This window comes from Lolium perenne, chromosome 1 (assembly GCF_019359855.2).
Source record: "Lolium perenne isolate Kyuss_39 chromosome 1, Kyuss_2.0, whole genome shotgun sequence".
NCBI lineage: Eukaryota > Viridiplantae > Streptophyta > Magnoliopsida > Poales > Poaceae > Lolium > Lolium perenne.
In genome coordinates, this window is record NC_067244.2 from 30181935 (window position 1) to 30203594 (window position 21660).

Sequence of the window (21660 nt, forward strand, 5' to 3'; positions counted from 1 at the left end):
TCACCGTTGGGGCAGTGGGAGCCACCATTATTCTATTGAGCGCTGATGATTGAAGGCCCTCTGCTACCAACAAAAACAAGTAAAGGGATATGGGGTCACCTTGCCAGATCCTTCTCGATGGATGAAACTCTTCATGCGGAGCGCCATTAAAAAGCACCGCGAAAGATACTGATGTCACTAAGCGCATAATTTGCGCCACCCAAACACTGCTAAAGCCTAGCTTCAGCATAATAGCCTCCAAATAACTCCACTTGACATGATCGTAAGCTTTCCTCATTTCTAACTTCAGTGACCCTTGTCCACTTCATGAAGTGTAAACACTCGTATGCCGTAATTATATTATCTGTGATCAGCCTTCCGAGTACAAAAGCTGACTGCTCCTCTGAAATAATCTCTGGCAAGACCACCTTCAGCTTGTTCGCCACCACTTTGGACGCGATCTTGTAGATGACTTTGCAAAGGCTAATCGGCCTAAATTGCCATTAGGACTCGCAACCTTCGGTATTATCACAATAAAAGTATTATTAATAAGACCGGGGTTGTCCTCTCCCGACAAAACCCGTAACACAGCTTTAGCTACTTCCTCTCCACATATATCCCAGTGCGTTTGGAAAAAGTGTGCAGGAATACCGTCTGGGCTGGGATCTTTAGTTGGAAACATCTCAAAGAGTGCCTTTTTTATTTCCATGGGATCAAACAGAGCATCTAACTATCCATTCATCTCACTGCTTACCCTTTTTGGCACGGCTGCCAGAACCTCTTCCATTCCTTGTACACCCTCTTATGTATATAGCTCTTTGTAGAAAATAGATGCCACACTGCCCAACTCACCGTCTCGCATTCCAAGTGTTCCATCTGCTTTTAACACTAGATGACCGGTTGCGCTATCGCGCAAATGGCGGAGGCTAACCATAAGGTTTGGCTTATTTTAGTACCGGAGGTTGTAGCGGAGCTCTTCCGCCGAGTAAAGGGGGTATTAGGGTTAAATGGGCATCCAGTTTGAGCTATAGTAGTATCCGACGGGGTGTGTTGGAGCTCTTCTCTGGTTACTGCGTTTACTCACCATAAGTCTTGGTTTATTTCAATACCGGAGGCTCGGGAGCGCGAAGTGTAGCTCTTTCGACCGCCATCATCATCGCAGTAGCAAAGGGGGAGTATTAGGTGAAATGGCCATCCATGGTGAGCTATAGTAATATTCGGCGTGTTTCGTTGGAGGAAATGCCCTCAACGGCCCTTTTACTCTTGTTTGGCTATTCCGTTTGCTTCGGTTGAGTTATAATCGATGGGGTAGGCTGGAGAAAATGCCCTCGATCTCCCTTCCACTCTCCTTTGGATACTCCACTTGCTACCACTCGAGCGGTAACTGGGGAATATTATGGTTAATTGGCTGCGATTTCTTCTTCGGTCACTTGTACATTTGCCTCTTCCTCTTTCAACATGTTAGACACACTCGGGAAGGAGGGCATTGGAGCTACTCGTAGTTGAATTTGGTGTATTCCATAACAACTTCATTTTTTGGTCAATTGATTGCATAACAACTGAAGACTTTTATCAACTGATGGCAATGGAATATTAGAATCTCGTTGCTCTGTCTAAGTTTACCAACGCAGGGCGTTTTAATAACTTTCAAATAAATTTTTGTTGGGAGTGGGCTTACCAGGACTAATACCTGAAGGGTCGGTGATGTGTACAGCTATGTGGCGAGGGAGCGGAGGGGTCGGCGCATATAAAACCTTCGTCTCCAACGGCCGCATCTATTCCTTATCGGCTTTCAACTCCTCCGTAACATGGTCCTTCACGGGCAAAAGCAAGATCGCACATAACCATAAGTTTAATCGGCTAATGTTAGGTCTTTGAGACCCTTCGACCTGTTGCTCAGCGGCACAAATGGCAAAAGGCAATATTCAAGCCATGTGTAATAGTATAATATATCCGATGCACGGGGAGGCTTCTTTTATGGTGTCGGTCACAGAACCTAATTAGAGGCAGGTTTAACCGAACAAAAGCCATAACCAGGTTACAAAATCATAAACCAAACACCTTGTTAGCATCCAGATGTGTGGTGACCATCTGCACTAACACATTACCGCAAGTTGGATATAAAACCATTGAACACTAAATGATACATAGCCCAAATACAACTTCAAGAATGAAACAAATTACATATTGATTATAGTCAATTTCCCGCTTTTTTACAGAATTTTTGTACAGAACAACTATAATTCCATTAACCACAGGCCCAGTAGCTGAGTCAGCAACGCTCTCAAGCTGCTGGCTCCCATAGGTATTTGCATATAAACTGCGCAGCCAGCTGTGAGGCAAAATGAACACCTTGAAAATAATCAACATCAGAAAGACTTCGCATCACTCCAAGCTCAGCTCCTAAGTGGGAATCAGGAACCGGGAATCAAAAGTTTCAATTTCAACATGGAGCATTTCCCAGCTCACCAGTCTTTATGCCGTGGAGATGGGTTTCTGTTCTCTTTGCAGTGCCCTGCTTGATATTTGATGAGAAAAACCATACATGAATCTTGATATTTGATGAGAAAAACCATACATGAATCTGAAAAATGTTTTGAAACTGGAATTAAGAAAGATGCACGGGACTGCATGATAATTCATTGCCTATATTCTCGAAAAGATAATTCATTTGCCCGAGCTGATGCATGTTTCATAGGGTAGTGGCTATTAATTATTATGAGAGTAATTGTAGAGGGGTATTTCCTATTTTCTTCTTAAATGCATTACCGAGCAAGAGATTTTACTGAAAAAGAAAAGCAGAGACTTGACTCACAAGTTATCATGACAATGCAACTACTTGAAAGGCAATGTAAACCTTCTTGGTTAGATAACCATAATATTGGAAAATACTACATATATATGCTAAATAGTAAAAAACTCGCAGAACGCAAAATAATAAATCACCATGACCTCTCGTCGCCATACAAGTGTAGAAACTAAGTTACTTGCCACATCCTAAACGTGTTCCCTTGAATAGGCCTGTAGAAAATGGTGCAATTTCAGGAAATCATAGCCACAAAATGTGACCTCTATAGAAAATTGTGAAATATTTATTGGCCGGAATGTGGAGTTTCAAATATGTTTTCTTTCTTCACTAAAATCAAGCAACCTACATGTTTATACAGGGTTTGCTGGTAGAATAATGTGGGTTCGGGACCGAGAACTTGCAGTGAAGTAATGAATCAAATACATATGAATCTATATTCCCCTTCTATATTCCACAGTTGTTTGGTTTTCTGAAAAACAGGTTGCCTTTCGATTTCCATTTTTGGAAACTAACTTAGTAGTTGGTAATCTACCCCTAAGAAAATTAAAGTAAAAAAAGGGACACCTAGCGAATTGAAAAATGACAGTACTCCCTCCGATTCATATTAATTGTGGCCAATATGGATGTATCTAGACACATTTAGTTCTAGATACTTCCATATTAGGGACAAATATTATGAATCGGAGGGAGCAGTTTTTTATCAGTATTGTAAAGTCAAAGAAGCTGCAATATATGTAACCTTCTTCTGTACCTCTCCTCAAACTTAAAACTAAAGCATGAAACATACGATATATACTCCCCTAGAACTTATAGTTACTGGAATCATCATGCGAGATAGAATATAGATACAAATAAACATAAGAATGCACAGAAAGACTAATTGACCTTGTTAAATTAAAAAAAAAATGAAACGCAGTGAATCCCAATACATATTTCTTACTAAATGAATTCCACTATAGTATTAAATGTCTTATAGATACATCGTATATCATGTCTAACAAACTGGTGTGAGCTGTCAGCTGTGAGTTACGATAAGTGCATTTAAAAACTGCACCTTGCATTGCTTGGTAAAGCTATGGAACAAAGCACAAAGTTAAACCAAGCAGGTACCCGAAGAAATGTTAGTAAAAACCATATACCAATATTTTATTTTCAATATAAGAAAATTGCAGGCGATAAAACATTGTAAGAGGTGAAAGGAACTCGTTATGATCTTGGCCCATGTCTTCCTTTTAGGAACAAGTGCTCCACTACAAAAATGCAGCTATAAAGTGAGTACAGATCACCCTTATGATTAATATAGAGCATAGCTTTGGTAGTGATTTTGAATATACATGGCAGTGGTGTAAACTGTTACCATTGTGCAGTTTGGTGCAGACTGAAATGTACTTCACTTAGGTTTACCTGATGTTGTCTGCATTGCAGTAGATAAAAGTCCAGGCCTTAATCATACACTCTAAAACGCGAGTATATATGTAATGTTCAACACCTAATTAGTCACAAAGAAAATAACTTAGTCCATCAGCAGAAAATCATATCAGCAACTAATTGGAAACAGTCAAGTATACAACCCAAAAGAGAAAACAAAAACTGATTAAAAAGCTCGTATTATTCAGATTTCATTCCATATGCCACATTCAACTGCTAAATCTACCAAGTATAACTTTCTAATTGCAGTATATTGGATTTTCGTAGAGCAATGGCTGCTCACATAAACAGGGAATTTGTTGAGCCCTTTTCTACCTTCAGCAATCACCCGTTGAGGCCTAATCTACCTTCAGTAATCACCTCTTATAGTGATAGTTACACAACAACTAGACATCAGTTTTGAGTCCTAATTCTAGTCCACACCCAAAAAAAATGCACCACATAACTATTAGGTGACAAATTTACCATTCAGATCAATTTGAAGCATGACATTATGCAGTGTCAATTGGAACAAAATCTGAAGAGATATAGATAAGTTCCGAGAAAGCTTAAAATCTGGATGGCCACGAGCTGCTTCCCAGCGCCGCCCCTTTTCTTCCTGACAAAGAATCCACACAAATTTTCGATTGGCGTACCTGGCGCTCGCTCTGCCTGGGAGCCGCGTTGTGGTGCCTCCTTCCACCCATGGAGGAAGACGGTGGCAGGGCCAGGGGCCGGGGGGAGGAGGAGGACAGAGGACGCCGGCGCAGATGAGCCACCCGGCACCGTGTAGATGGAGATGAGGAGGCTGGACCTCTGAGCCGGCCGGCCGCCTCCTCAGTCCCCGCGCCGGCGCGTGGCCCCCACAGGCGGACGAGCTGCATACGCGCGACGAGCTCCGGTACCAAAAGCATGGAGTTTTATTAAGAAGATCTGTAGCAAACTGTTACAGACATGAGCAAGGTGTGGGTTCCCTTTTGAGCAGTTTATGCAACTGTCTGGCACTGGTGCTTTACTTAGCAAGGGCCAAGCAACATCATCAAACAAAAAAATGGAAACCGATAGCAAATAACTGGATGCAATGAGATTGATACACCATTCTTCTATCTGATCGGAACACAACAAAAACAAAGAACCTTATAACTGCATTACCATTGATGCAATAAAGTACAGACCGTAGAAGATTTTCTACTGTTATGTAGCTTCTTCAACGATTGATAGCTAGAAGGTGTAAACATTGTAATAAACTTTGTTATCATAGAATATTAGATTAGATGTTAAGTGTGAACACATGATGGGCTAATGACTATAGAAATAGTCATCGATCATTATCTTAATCCAGTCACTGCAAGGCATGATCTCGGGAAAATAAAAAAAATGTCCACAACTTTCTCAAGTACTCCAGTGCAAATGTGAACTGGAGATACCAAAATCCCATCGTGTCGATGGTATTCTAATAGCTAAATACAATAACTATCTATTTGTTGCAAGCTAAGCAAAATAAAGAATGTTTACCGAGTAGCGGAATAGGATGGACTGAAAGGGATCACCTCAAGCAGCCAAACAAAGGGCATGATCTGGAAGCACTGTCTGCGCTAAAGAAACGTAGCTTACACAGAACATAGTGTGCATGCTAACTATTGTCATTAAGAGGGCATATAAGAACTATGTATGTGATGATAGTGTGCATGCTAACTATTGTCATTAAGAGGGCATATAAGAACTATGTATGTGATGATAGGTCAGTTATAGAATTCAGCCAGCAATCTTTGCACTATGATATCAACTCTACACGTAAGAATATTAATTGTTGCACCAAAGGACATACTCCCAAAAGAAATTAAAGGAGCTAGTCCATTGTTAACTGAAAACTGAAGTACTGAACCGAAGAGCGCTGCAACTTTTCATTTAGGGATATTACTTAATACCTTAATCATCTGTACCCCGATCACCAAGAATTAAAAAATTATATATACGCTCAAAATTAATTGGTGATAGCATCATTGTGAGTTTCTAAGTTTCTCCTTCATACTGGTAAAGTACAATTTTTCATCAGTTAAGCTATTGTGTTTAAAGAATCTAGCACCAAGAACCTGTTGGTAAGCTCATAGCACTATATTGCTATGTAGTGCAAATGGGTAGGATTTAAAGCAATATATTTATGCTTGTTCCCAGAAATATTAGGTCGACCTGAAGCTATTAAGCACTTGCAAAAGAGGTCTTTTCTAGTCATAACACAATGTGGCTATGTAATGCAAATGGGTAGGATTCAAAGCAATATACCTTGCTCTGGTTCTGGGAGTGAGTAGACCTAGTACCATGTACTACACCATCTCCCAAACAACAGCCTCCGCTAATGACCCGAAGCAATAGGGATTGGCAACCTCATCATAATCCGAAGGAAACAGCAAGGAAACAAAGCAACGCTGGTTAGATGGATTAAAAATACAATGGCTATATGTAAACAACAGCAAACTCTTCCCACTTGATTAATAGAAGAGGCCATGAAACAAACTAAGGGATCAAAACAATGTGGTGCTTGATATCAAAAATGAGAGGGACAAAAGGTAACTAAAATTCTAGACACACATGTGAATTAAGCCTGCGAGAGCAACAACCGCACCTAGGATTAGCCTCTCCATGAATCGGCATCCTGGAGACACATGTAAACCAGGCCTGCAAGAGCAGAACGGAACCTAGGATTAGCCTCGCGAGCAGATTGAATCGGCAAGATCACCATCGCTGCTTGAATGTGCCCGTGGGAATGACGGCGCCCACACCAACAGACTGTTGAGGAGCGCAAACAACAAGCAGGACCCTAAAGAAAATGGACGAATCTCTCGCAGCGACAAACATCTCGGGCAGTGGAGCAGGAGATTCAGGAGATTCTGACCTTGACATCGGCAACGAGTCCCATGAGCACCTTCTCCCGTGTGTGCCTGTTTGTGTCCTACCTGCTCCACGAAGCACAGAAATCCAATCATATGAGAAAAAACGATGATTAGGTCGATCTAAACTGGCAGCAGACGAACTAAAAGACAAGAAGTAGGGAGATTGAAAGGGGAGGCTGCAGCTCGTCCTCTTGGCCAGCATAACACGCAGATGTGCACTAATTTTTGAAATAACCATTCCCCTAAATTTGAAATAGCCCAGCAGCTGTAACTGATGAAAAATGCAACGAACAGATCCGACAATCTCTTATATAACTCATCAAAACAGGCGACTATATCCCAAATAAATAGAAAAGATTTCTAAAAACTTAGGGTAAGTTAACAACAGTGTTAAGTAGTAAATGGATCAAGGCTGGCACGTGAATATATGTTACTTGCAAGGAAAAGGAACACACTGTAATAATGCCGTAATGCCTCATACGAATGATCAGCTATGCTTTCCTTTTCTCGGGGAACAAAAGGGCACACGATAAATAATGATGGAGCTTTCTATTCAGCCTCCTTTGACTAAATAAAGAGAGAAGATTTTGACTACTCAATGGAAATCAAATAGTTTTGAAGAATAATTACCTGCAACCCTCCCTGGAAATAATATGATGTTGACACAGTTTCCGTACATAGCATGGGTCTGATGCTAATGATTACAGCAGAGATACACTTGAAGTATAGCTCAGTTCTCGCACTGGAATAACTTCAGCCAACAGTCACCAGCGTAGAAGAAGTTATCAAAAAACATGCTCGCTTCCAACATAAACCACTGATAAGGTCACACAGCAACCATCATTATGAGAGGAAGTTTTCAGCGTAAGCCACAGATACATTGCCAAACAATGACCTAGACCTTCTGATCTCACCCATGCGAGATGTATCCTATAAACAAAATAACATCAAGCATTATTAATTACATGGCTACACAACATAGATATATCACAATCATTGGCATGGCACTAAACATCTAAGATACTCTACATAGCTGAGATAAAAAAACTTATATATTAAATTCAGAGAAATACAATCAGCAGCTCCCAAAAATTAACAACATGAGCCTAAGCAAAATTAAACTTTAATAAAATCGAAAACCAAGAGCTCACTTTGGCACAGCAGGCTCCAAAATACAATAACTAATTTGCACTGAACATCCAAGATATATATAGCTGAGATAAAAAAAAACTAAATATTAAATTCAGAGAAATTCAATCAGCAGCACCCAAAAATTAACAACATGAGGCTAACCAAAGCACAGCTGAATGTAAAAAATCAAAATCATGTGGAACTGACCTGTACGATTGACTGGTACACACATAGCCTTTCTTCAGAAGTTCTTTGAACTGACCTGTACGATTGGCTGGCACACATACCTCCATTGTGTTTCCCTGGAACCAAAAATGAAACTTTAATATTGCTTTGCACAGAAAAATAAGTAAGTTTGTCAGCTGCAAATTACACGGTAAGAAGATAATTCTGTAAGTCTAAATAGTGAGAAGCATATGCGTAATAAGGTCACACACAATGCCTAGTTTACTGATCAATTTGTCGTGGTTGGACGGTAACGGAATCAAGCATGTGTAAAACAACGGTGTCATTAGTGCCCTAAAATGGAGGATAATAATATATTTATCATGAGAAAAAGAGTCACATCTCTGGTAATGTAAGTAGTTTATATAGAGGAAAATGGTACAAAGTTGAGACAACTCGACATTTTTACTATAGGCAGGAGTAAGTAAGTCAAGTGACTGGATTATGAGATGTACCTCACGGCAACAACAGTGAAATCCAGCTCATATAAGTTTTGCCGCATTTCCCAATACCTGTATTCCGAGAGACAACAACGCATCACCAAAAAGCCTTAAAAAACATGAATGGTAAGAACTAAAGCATAAACCAGACAAACCATTAGAATTAGCAGGAGTATTCAGCGCACCACCTGGCCAAAATTGAATCGAGACCCAGCCAAATCTCAACATCAAACCAAATCTTGTGGGAGAAAAAAAAAATAAAGATGGGACACATGTTAGAGATTAGGATGGAAAGCTGCCCAGAATAAATCAAGGCGGAGAAGGCTGCACCTGCATCTGCATGTACAATAGAATCCGGGAGACTGGTTCCACAACCATAAAATAATCTTGCCTCCTCTCGTTCTTTTGATCCTCTTCTCTCGCCAACTGCCAGGCACTCCTCAACCAATACGTAATGCAAACTGCAAGAAAGGTGTTGGAATTCGATCAACCAATCAGGGAACAAACTGAGTAATTTAGAACCTAAAAAAAATTTGATGTGAGAAGGAACATTTCTAAACAAAGAAGAATGACCTAAATATTTCTCTATGTTTTTTGCTGTCACATATTTCTCTATGTCGAGACAGTCTAAATAGGCAACATGATAACACCATTAAAAGGGATGCTATAACAGTGACAAAATAGATTGCTTACTAAAATAGAATCCGGGAGACTGGTTCCACAACCATAAAATAATCTTGCCTCCTTTCGTTCTTTTGATCCTCTTCTCTCGCCAACTGCCAGGCACTCCTCAACCAATGCGCAATGCAAACTGCAAGAAAGGTGTTGGAATTCGATCAACCAATCAGGGAACAAACTGAGTAATTTAGAAGGAACCTAAAAAAATAAATGTTTGATGCTGATGTGCGCTGCTAGACTGCAAGTCGTTTCAACCAATCACTCAACAATGGTTAAGTAATTGATGATTCCAAAAATGTGTGCACTATCATATCACCGTATTGGTTTCTCAAAATGCTTAATTACTCATATGGTAAAGTAATTGCAGATTTCTCAGTACTACTTTTTAACTGAAATACTCGATTACATGTACTGTAAGCCAATGGCACATGGTTGTGAAACCAGAAATATACCTATCTCATATGATGTACCTTCCTTTATCTGAACCAGAGAGGCTAAATCAACAGAAAATACTTTCACAAAGCAGCAGTACCATAATTTATGGTCAGCCTGCAGCCATACCACTTTCATCAGCTAGTCTCAAAAGAAGAAAATAAAAGAAACGGATCTACATGTATTAGAGGATCTACAATCTACATGCATGGAAGCCACCTTTCTGAATCACCAGAGAGGAGATTGACATTGCACAGAAATCAAAAAGGAAAGGAGGATTTGCCATACCTGCAGATCCGTTCAAGATGGTGAGGTCGCCGGAGGTAGGACGGCCGAGGAGGACGGCGTCTCCCCGCTGCAGCGACTTCGACCCAGCTCCTCCGCAACGCGTGAGCCGCCGTCTTGGGAGCCCTCGTTCCGCCGCGAGTCGCCGCTGACCGAGGAAAAACTGGGGAGGAACTCCACCAAAGATCTTGGCGGGGAAGATGCAGACCACGCCGAGGAGGAACCCGGAGACCAGCACGGCGGCGTCCAGGGTCTCAGCGCGCTCGTCCCGCGATCGAACGCCGCCACGCCCGCCTCCCCGTCCTGCCCGTAGGCCGCGACGTAGGAGAGCGTCGTGCCTTCCCCCGCCGTCGTTCGATGAAATCGAGGGCGAGCGCGCGCGGAGCGCGCGCAGCGAGCCGTCGCCGCTTGTTACGAGAGGAGGAGAGGAGGGGAGGAGCCAGGGACGAGGCGGAGGCGGGGATTGGGCCTAGGGTTTCACCGTCGCAGAGATTCCTCTCACGCAGGGCGACGCGAGCTCACTGCCGTCGCTGCCTTCCAGAGGCGGCCCCGCACGCCCTCGGGCCCAGTCGTCATGCACCCATAAGGGGAAGCGGAAGGTGAAAAATGAAACTACCGTATCCAACGGTTGAGGTGAAAAGCGGGACATGGAAATTACTGTAGCTACGGGACTGGACGAACGAGATTGATGTGCCCCTTTTGGATGGCTGGTTGGCCGGGTAGTCTAGGAACATTTATAGAAGTAATTTCAGTGATCCTATTCTTCTTCCTCTGTTGACTAGCCCACATATGGAAGAATCGAGTGTTTTTATCCCCCTCTGCTAGCCACTGAATTCGTGATCTTTGGCGCCACATTATCTCCTCTTTCTCGAGGACTTCCACTAGGTTCACTGCAGTGTTTATTTCCTCCTCTGACGGATCCAGTCTGCCCGGAGAACTCCTCATCACTTGCAACTTTCTATGGAGATTGCGGATCTCATATTGGACATTTCCAAATTCTTTCTTGCCCCATTGAGCAAGATTGCATGAAATAGCTTATAACTTGTCCCGCACCTCGCCTACCGTGTGACCCACACCTGCCACACTCCAGCTCTGCGCCAAGGCTGCTGCGAACTCCTTGTGGGATTCCCACATCACCTCATACCGGAAAAGTTTAGAGTCAGCCAGTTTGGCTTGTCTATCTGGGGAGTTGAATCTTAGTAACAATGGCAGGTGGTCAGCGGTAGCCACTATCACCAGATGTTGTACATTTGCTGATGGAAAACGGGTACACCACGTTGGAGCGGCTAAAGCTCGATCCGGTCTCGTCCGGCAATAGGATCCACCTGCAACCTTTTTCTCAAAAGTCCAAGGGACTCCTCTTTAGCCTAAATCACATAGCTGTAACTCTGTTCAGCAGCCCTCCATGCTCTGAATGGTGCAACACCTCATTGAAATCACCAATACCATCGGAAGAAAGATGGTCTCAATTCCACGCTGACTACCTTCCCCACTCGCGTTGCCAAGTCTGTAACCACATCTTCCTTCTGAAACAGGTCTGGGATCTTCAGAATTCTCACCCAGGCATGCATCAGGTTCAGCTGGATCGTGTTAGCCGGGGTAAAGCGATCATATTCAGTCAGGATCACCCCTCGCTCGCTGAAAATCCATGGTCCCTCCTCCATAATCCTTGTCCAATCTCCCAGGCACGTAGCCTGGAACAAAAACAAGTTCTTGTCCAGTATCCTGTGTTTTATTTCCTGCGCCAGACTCCACGCATGATGCCGTGTTTGAAACAGGGAGGTTGCACTAAACGGCTTCCTCGTATGAACCCTTCCAAGAGCCAACCACTTGACCTCCTCCTTCAGATCTTCCACCATATCACCACCAATCTTCACTCCCCTCACCGTGTAGGTTGACTCTCTTCAACAGGGCATCAATGTCCTCTGCCTCCTCCGTCCCCTGGTGCGATCGTGCTCCCCCCTAGCCGAAGATTCCGCCATCACTTCCAATTCCCAAACCCTGGACGAGGGTGCGCACCGCGACCGAGCAGTTGGCCAGGCCAACCCCTTGAAGTAGTCCCCGTGCCGCAAAACCCAAATCAGAGGGAGAGGGAGTAGGATGAGAGAACCCAACCGATACTACGTTGGAGATGAGATCGCCGCTGAGATCGCCCTAAACCCTAATCGTTACAGGCAGACAGGTACCCTTCTGTAATGTTAGCAACTAGTGTATACTGTCTAGGCACCAACGAACTTATAGTCCTAGCCCAACGCCTGCCGCACCTTGCCGAGGTTGATGGCGCTGGCGATGTAGGCTTTTCTGGCGACGCAAGGAAATCTCAGTCTTCGTTAATTTTTTTTATACTTATTTGAGTGATTTCAAAATTGCGGCAAAACACTTGTATTATTGTCATCATGCTAATCAGTGATTTGCTCCTCAATTATTTGACACACATACCCTATGTTACTGATATGTGGTGGCAAATAATCAAATTTCAGGAAAGTGTGGCAGATCATCAAATATCGCCGGGCAAATCAGACGCGTGGGAAAAGAAACGCGATGCATGCGTCGCTTCCGACAGCTAGCGGCGCTAGTAATTGAAGAAAGCTCAGAGCGCGCGTTTATGCATTTGTAAATTTTAAAAGTTAAAATTTTAATCAAAAAAAAATCTCTCTAGCATCCACCTCGAATCCTCCATGAACTCGCTCCAATCCTTCCTCGCCGTCGCGCCCGTTGTCAAGCCGGCGGCCGCCGCGATGCTCCCATCGTCCCGGCGGGCGCGCGTCTCCGCTTGCCTTGCGACCCCGGTGCCGGCTCCAACGGCCGCGCGGACCGGGGAGCTGTCCGCGGCGAGCCGGGCCGTCGTGGAGGACGAGGCCAGGTACATGGTGGGCACCTACAAGCGCGGCGCCCGCGTCGTCTTCGTGGCGGGGCGCGGCTGCAAGCTCTACGATATCGACGGGCGCGAGTACCTCGACATGACCGCGGGTCTGGCCGTCAACTCCCTTGGCCATTGCGACCCCGACCTGGTCGACGCCGGCATTGACCAGTACAAGCGCCTCGTCCACGCTAGCAACGTCGGCTACACCGTCCCCCAGGTACAGTACAAGGCCTCCTCGCTCACGGCTCACCTTAACCCCAATTCCTACTACAATGTCCGCAAAGTGTTCGACCTTATGCTTGCCAAGTTCATGTTCCTGCCACCACCTCTCCATCTCAACCACCTTTCTTGCTCGCAGGTGGAGCTCGCTAAGCGGCTCGTGGAGGTCTCCTTCGCTGACCGCGCCTTCTTCGCCAACTCTGGTACCGAGGCCAACGAGGCGGCCATCAAGTTCGCCAGGAAGTACCAGCAGGTCATGTGCCCCGACGGTGATGCGCCCACGGAATTTGTGTGCTTCACCAACTGCTTCCACGGCCGGACCATGGGCTCGCTCGCGCTGACCAGCAAGGTGCACTACCGGGAGCCCTTTGAACCGGTCATGCCTGGCTCGACATTCGTGGAGTACGGCAATTTGGAGGAGGCCAAGAAGGTGATTCAGTCGGGGAAGATTGCGGCCGTGTTTGTCGAGCCCGTGCAAGGTGATGGTGGGATTCACACTGCCACAAATGAGTTCTTGCAGGGGCTGCGGGAGGCTTGCGATGAGGCTGGTGCTCTCCTTGTCTTTGATGAGGTATGATAGACCTTTACCTTTTTTACTCATGTTCTTCATACTAGTCATCAACCCGTGCAGAGCATCTGCACGGGCTAGCTATGTAAAGAAGCATATGGATATTAAAATTTTATGAGAACTCTTACATGAGAATTTCTTTCACGTATTAGAATTATTGAAAATCTTTAAATCTAAATTTGAAATTTACAATTCAGAACATCAAATAGTTACACCATTATTCAGATGGGTCCATAGTTTGTCCTAATAATACTATTTGTATCCATGCTCTACAATGTTTAGAAACATATAAAGAAACTCGTCACAAAACCTTATTTATTTAAGCTACGTTACTAATAAACTATCGTAAAAGTTGTTGGTTGTTGGTTTACCATGGTCTAAAATGGTAGGTTTTTTATGTGGAGAGAATGATATTATTGAATATAATAAAATTGTAGGTTAGATATAGATTCTTAACCTTGAATTGAAAAAATAATTATATTTATAATCCCGCAAATAAGAAGTATTTGTTCAATGCATTGGATTGCATAGTTACTTGGGTTTCCTTGTTTGATAGAAATAAGTTTCTTTGGCTCCTGATATATTAATGGGTAATCAAGTACAAATACACATTTTGTGTTTAAGAAAATGGGAGGAAAAGAACTGATGGTAAGGCATCAAGTTTGAGATCGCATTACGACCATCCCTACACTATATTGGATTGTAATCTCAACTACATATGGGGTTTTACTTGGTGAGCATGTCCCCTAGAGTAATTAGTATGCTTTCACTCTGAAAAAAGATAAGCTTCCAACTGAATTGTTAATTTTTTCATACTTATGCCTGCATTATATCAAACTGGGCAAATAGAAGGAAAACCCAATGCTGCAATTATAATGACCGCACACTGTGGAACAATAGTAGATCTTTGTAAATGGAAAAGGCCATAAGAAGTAATTACTAATATATGGAAGTGTTATCACCGGATTTTGGCCAAATCAGGAGATGGGCCGTAATTGAGATGGGCTTGGAGGATATACACGTGGAGCGTCTCTGAAGCGGCCTTGCACGAGAGTTTGGGCTAGGTTGCCCGTGTATCTGTATATTATAATAGATTGCATCTTAGTTTAGAATTAAGAGATAGAGTTTAGCTCGTACACGGTTAGGTGTATTCCAAAGATAGAAAGTCTACGGACTATAAATATGTACCTAGGGTTATTGAGAAAGGAGGACGACCACGTTCACAACAAACACAATCTAGGCGCATCGCCACCCCTTGTTTCGAGGGTTTCTTCCGGGTAAGCATCATGCTGCCTAGATCGCATCTTGCGATCTAGGCAGTACAGGTTTATTCGTTATCTGGTGTTACTCGTACTGAAGCCTTGTTGATGGCGAGTAACACTACTTATCGTAGATGTTTTGGGGCTTGCATCGTTGTTCTTCTGATATGCTTGCTTAGCTATGCTGCCCCTCGATGTCTAGCCGTCCTTACACCTATCTTAGGTGTAAGGGCGGTATCTTGCTTCATCTTTATTTAGTAGATTTGATCTGTTATAGTTGCTCCTTGTTCTGCAAGGATTAGTTTGATATCCGTATGGTTAGACCTTGCAAACGGGTTGAACGATCCGGTAGTGCGCTAGGTGTGGCTTACCGATCCTAGAAGGGATGTTCCGGAATCGACTCTATGTTGGTTTTTAGGCCTCTTTTAGGGTTAGTTTTCCACCATCTTTCGTATCTGCTAGGCTCAACTATGTGTAGGATGTTCCGGTTATACGGTGAAAACCCTAAACTGTCGTAGATCGATTTAGCTTAATATTAATGAAGCAGGACACCCATGTTATTGCAAGATCTAACATGAACCATGGGTCAATCGGCTCTTTGAGCCGATGAGCAGGGTAACCTGAGAGCCGATCGAGGCTCATTTAATGTTTACGTGTCTACCATGCAGGAAACTAATCGAAGCGATCCAACACCTCCCTGACCAGGTATAGGTCAGGTGGCACGCCCTTGCGACCGTCAGGACGTGTGCCGGAGCATTGCGGGCCGTCGACCGAGGGACCAGGGCCCACCAGCAGTCTTGGAAGCCTCCCGGCTCTTCGTGTTGCTCGTCGCTGCTCGCCGGTGGGTTTTGACAGGCAACACATTCTGGCACGCCCGGTGGGACGATCTGCAACAACCACGTCAACATCTGCAGCTGAGATGTCAGGCGAACCAGTCAAGTACGAAGAGCTGCCTGAAGAGCACAAGAAGAAGTATGATGAGCTTAAGGCTCTCTTCGAAGCTGATCTCATCGGCTCTTTCGAAAAAACCCGTTCACATGGCATTAGGTTCAAAGGATTCACACCCGAAGGCGTGCTCGATGGAGTAGATCTGTCTCTTCCTTCGGAGGAGCGCACCAGAGCCCTGCGCCAGGAAACCAATTATATGGTGGCTCATTCTCTACATCGTCATTCTGAGAGCCCGGTGAATGCTTTTGAGCGTGTTGCGCTCCGTGTGGTTCAAGAAATCATGAAGCATCAGTATTCTCCGTCAGGACCTACCCTAGGGACTCACCAGGGAGAAATACCATTCCACACCAGGCTGCAACTGCCATTCACGCTTGCGGCTCAGCAACAAGGTTCACCGGCATACGTCGTCTACAAGGTTGGAGGTGATCCTGGCGATTACCAATTCCTGTATGAGCCGCCCAAAGAGATCCCACATGGATACGTGTGCACATACGTGCCGGACTGCAACAACTGGGCGCACACGAACCAGATTACAGCAGGAGGGATTGCTGGAGCAGGAGGGAGTTCTGGAGCAGACGCTGAGAAACAGGCGTGGCTAGCTAAATATGCCACCGGAACGAGTCATGAAAGCTCAATCCCTGCAGCTCATACCATGGATCAAATCTGTGCAATCCTGAGAGATCAGTTCGGTATCCTGCCAAAGAGGAGAACAATCGGCTATTCCAAGCCGTATCCCAATGAATATGACCTGATCCCGCTGCCGCCCAAGTATCGGCTCACGACTTCACAAAGTTCAGTGGATCAGAAGGGTCTAGCTCAATTGAGCATGTGAGCCGATATTTGGCACAGTTGGGCATGGTTTCAGCATCAGACCCGCTACGTGTAAGGTTCTTTGCGCAATCTCTCACGGGTCCAGCTTTTGGGTGGTACACCTCGTTGCCACCAGATTCAGTTCGGACATGGAAGCAACTGGAAGAGCAGTTTCATGTACAATACCACTCAGAAGCTACCAAAGCTGGCATTGCCGATCTGACGCAGGTGCGGCAAAGGCGGGGAGAGACGGTGTCTGAGTACATTCAGCGTTTCAGAACTGTCAAGAACCGATGTTATTCGGTTCGTTTAACTGAGAAGGAAGCAGTCGAACTAGCAGTGGCAGGCCTCGCAGCGCCACTCAAGGATCTGACTTTCCAAGTGGAGTACAATTCACTGGCACACATGGTTCAGAAGTTAACATTATATGAACAGCGCCACCCAGAATTGTACCAAGACAAGTTCAAGCGCCCGATAGGCTTGGTCGAGGCAGATGAAGTTGAAGACTTTGCAGAAGATCAGGAAGTCGCCGTGGCTGAATGGACTCGGGGGGAGGCCCCGTGTCCTGCAAATGGGTAAAGCAACCATGGCCTTCGAAAGGGTTTGACTTTGATATAAGCAAAACTGAGCAGATTTTCGATTTGCTGCTGAAGGAAAAACAGCTGAAGTTACCCGAAGGCCATAAAATCCCTACGGTGCAAGAGTTAAACAGGAGACCATACTGCAAATGGCATCACACGTTCACCCATGCCACCAACGACTGCAAAGTGTTGCGTGGACAGATTCAAATGGCGATAGAACAAGGCCGATTAATCTTCGGTCAGTTTGCCATGAAAGTAGACATGCAACCGTTTCCTGGCGTCAACATGGTGGAGCTCAACCATGCCACGAAGCGTCAGCCGGGTTTCTCTTTCGATATCAACATGGCAGGGCCTGTAGACCGCCATGGTAAAGATAAAGAGGAGAGCAGTCACTCCCGTGGCAAGGATAAGAAGGAGGCCGATCCACGCGACCGGCCCCAATATGATGACAGACGGTACCTAACCGAAGAAGAAGTAAGAAGCGTGCGGTACCAACGACCACTTTCCGCGCATCTCCTTAACAAATATGAGTACCAGTACGACCGACGCCAGCGGTACGACGTCGATGACGATAGATATCGTTGGTCTGGTGCGGACAACAGAAAACATCGTCGATATGATAGAGACGACGAAGGATATGAACGCCGCGCCAAAGGGAGATCAAGGGAGCAGGAAGACATGGACAGACACTGGGATTGTCCTTTCTTTAAGCACTGCTGGGACTCAGGAATGAGCCGATTGCCCACAATCGACAACTGCCCAGAATGTAGACAGCAGAGGAAGGGCACAAGTGAGGTTTCAGTGTTCAAGCGTCTAGGGCGTCTCCCACCTCAGAGCGGACGAGCTGAGTCATCTCGAGATGAAGACTTCGAGGAGTCAGGAGATGAAGAAGAGGATAGGTACCACCGGCCGAGGTGGTGCCCTGATGGACTCAGTCATTCCCAGAAGCGTAGGGTTCAGCGGCTACGTAACTTGGAGGAAGCCGAGGCGCAGTACCTGTACACGTTGAGGAAAGCACGGCCCGATCTGGCCGTGAAGATTCAGCAGACATTGGAGACGGAGGCGCGGCCACAGAAGAAAAAATGACGCCCCAAGCAGACAAAAGCCGATGCAGAGGCATCAGCTGACACAAATATGGTGTTTATACTGCCGTCGGAGTTTCATGCTCCAAGAACTGAAGAAGTGCCAGTAGCACAGTTTGACTGCGGTCCACGGCCAGTTATCTTTGAGAAGCCACGAGAAAGGAGCTACAGGCACTTGAAGGTGATGGCGTGTATTTCACACGTTCGTTGGGCAACCCCAAGAGGAAGGTATGATGCGCACAGCAGCAAGTTTTCCCTCAGAAAGAAACCAAGGTTTATCGAACCAGGAGGAGCCAAGAAGCACGTTGAAGGTTGATGGCGGCGGGATGTAGTGCGGCGCAACACCAGGGATTCCGGCGCCAACGTGGAACCTGCACAACACAAGCAAAGTACTTTGCCCCAACGAAACAGTGAGGTTGTCAATCTCACCGGCTTGCTGTAACAAAGAGTTAACCGTATTGTGTGGAAGATGATTGTTTGCAGAAAATAGTAGAACAAGTATTGCAGTAGATTGTATTTCAGTATAGAGAATTGGACCAGGGTCCACAGTTCACTAGAGGTGTCTCTCCCATAAGACGAACAGCATGTTGGGTGAACAAATTACAGTTGGGCAATTGACAAATAAAGAGAGCATGACAATGCACATACATATCATGATGAGTATAGTGAGATTTAATTGGGCATTACGACAAAATACATAGACCGCCATCCAACTGCATCTATGCCTAAAAAGTCCACCTTCAGGTTATCATCCGAACCCCCTCCAGTATTAAGTTGCAAAGCAACAGACAATTGCATTAAGTATGGTGCGTAATGTAATCAACAACTACATCCTTAGACATAGCATCAATGTTTTATCCCTAGTGGCAACAAAGACAACACAACCTTAGAACTTTCTGTCACTTGTCCTGTGTCAATGCAGGCATGAACCCACTATCGAGCATAAGTACTCCCTCTTGGAGTTACAAGCATCTACTTGGCCAGAGCATCTACTAGTAACGGAGAGCATGCAAGATCATAAACAACACATAGCATAACTTTGATAATCAACATAACAAGTATTCTCTATTCATCGGATCCCAACAAACGCAACATATAGAATTACAGATAGATGATCTTGATCATGTTAGGCAGCTCACAAGATCCGACAATGATAGCACAATGGGGAGAAGACAACCATCTAGCTACTGCTATGGACCCATAGTCCAGGGGTAGACTACTCACACATCACACCGGAGGCGACCATGGCGGCGTAGAGTCCTCCGGGGAGATGATTCCCCTCTCCGGCAGGGTGCCGGAGGCGATCTCTGGATCCCCCGAGATGGGATCGGCGGCGGCGGCGTCTCGGAAGGTTTTCCGTATCGTGGCTCTCGGTGCGGGGGTTTCGTCACGGATACTTTTTATAGGCGGAAGGGCAGGTCAAGAGGTGGCACGGGGCCCCACACTACAGGCCGGCGCGGCCAAGGGGGGCCGCGCCGCCTATGGTGTGGCCCCTCCGTGGCCCCTCTTCGTCTCTCCTTCGGACTTACGGAAGCTTCGTGAGAAAATAGGCCCCTGGGCTTTGATTTCGTCCAATTCCGAGAATATTTCCTTACTAGGATTTACGAAACCAAAAACAGCAGAAACAAGAATCGGCACTTCGGCATCTTGTTAATAGGTTAGTTCCAAAAAATGCACGAATATGACATAAAGTGTGCATAAAACATGTAGATAACATCAATAATGTGGCATGGAACATAAGAAATTATCGATACGTCGGAGACGTATCAGCATCCCCAAGCTTAGTTCTGCTCGTCCCGAGCAGGTAAAACGATAACACAGATAATTTCTGGAGTGACATGCCATCATAATCTTGATCATACTATTTGTAAAGCATATGTAGTGAATGCAGCGATCAAAACAATGTATATGACATGAGTAAACAAGTGAATCATAAAGCAAAGACTTTTCATGAATAGCACTTCAAGACAAGCATCAATAAGTCTTGCATAAGAGTTAACTCATAAAGCAATAATTCAAAGTAAAGGCATTGAAGCAACACAAAAGAAGATTAAGTTTCAGCGGTTGCTTTCAACTTGTAACATGTATATCTCATGGATATTGTCAACATAGAGTAATATAATAAGTGCAATAAGCAAATATATAGGAATCAATGCACAGTTCACACAAGTGTTTGCTTCTTGAGGTGGAGAGAAATAGGTGAACTGACTCAACATTGAAAGTAAAAGAATGGTCCTCCATAGAGGAAAAAGCATCGATTGCTATATTTGTGCTAGAGCTTTGATTTTGAAAACATGAAACAATTTTGTCAACGGTAGTAATAAAGCATATGCATCATGTAAATTATATCTTATAAGTTGCAAGCCTCATGCATAGTGTACCAATAGTGCCCGCACCTTGTCCTAATTAGCTTGGACTACCTGGATTATCACCGCAATACATATGCTTTAACCAAGTATCACAAAGGGGTACCTCTATGCCGCCTGTACAAAGGTCTAAGGAGAAAGCTCGCATTTGGATTTCTCGCTTTTGATTATTCTCAACTTAGACATCCATACCGGGACAACATAGACAACAGATAATGGACTCCTCTTTTAATGCTTTAAGCATTCAACAACAATTAATTCTTTTCTCATTAGAGATTTGAGGATGTTTGTCCAAAACTGAAACTTCCACCATGGATCATGGCTTTAGTTAGCGGCCCAATGTTCTTCTCTAACAATATGCATGCTCAAACCATTCAACTCAGTGTAGATCGCCCTTACTTCAGACAAGACGAACATGCATAGCAACTCACATGAAATTCAACAATGAAAAGTTGATGACGTCCCCAGTAAACATGGTTATCGCACAACAAGCAACTTAATAAGAGATAAAGTGCATAATTACATATTCAATACCACAATAGTTTTTAAGCTATTTGTCCCATGAGCTATATATTGCAAAGGTGAATGATGGAATTTTAAAGGTAGCACTCAAGCAATTTACTTTGGAATGGCGGAAAATACCATGTAGTATAGGTAGGTATGGTGGACACAAATGGCATAGTGGTT

General features: G+C 44.6%; 1 protein-coding gene and 1 long non-coding RNA gene across 2 annotated transcripts in view; one reads left to right on the forward strand and one right to left on the reverse strand.

The window, feature by feature from the left end:
• Positions 1–7564: 7564 nt before the first annotated feature.
• LOC127345288 (uncharacterized) lies at positions 7565–9718 on the reverse strand. The gene is made up of 6 exons (XR_007878617.2): positions 9576–9718; positions 9213–9343; positions 9038–9120; positions 8898–8954; positions 8425–8519; positions 7565–8016 (listed from the first exon to the last, which is right to left on the reverse strand). It is a non-coding gene; the product is annotated as an uncharacterized lncRNA (long non-coding RNA).
• Positions 9719–12894: 3176 nt separating this feature from the next.
• LOC127345271 (acetylornithine aminotransferase, mitochondrial) overlaps positions 12895–21660 on the forward strand; it is a 62608-nt gene continuing 53842 nt past the window's right edge. The window contains exons 1-2 of the mRNA XM_051371719.2: positions 12895–13357; positions 13499–13930. Coding sequence (XP_051227679.1) covers positions 12956–13357; positions 13499–13930 — 834 coding nt within the window. The 5' untranslated portion in view covers positions 12895–12955. The remainder of the gene's footprint in view (positions 13358–13498; positions 13931–21660) is intronic.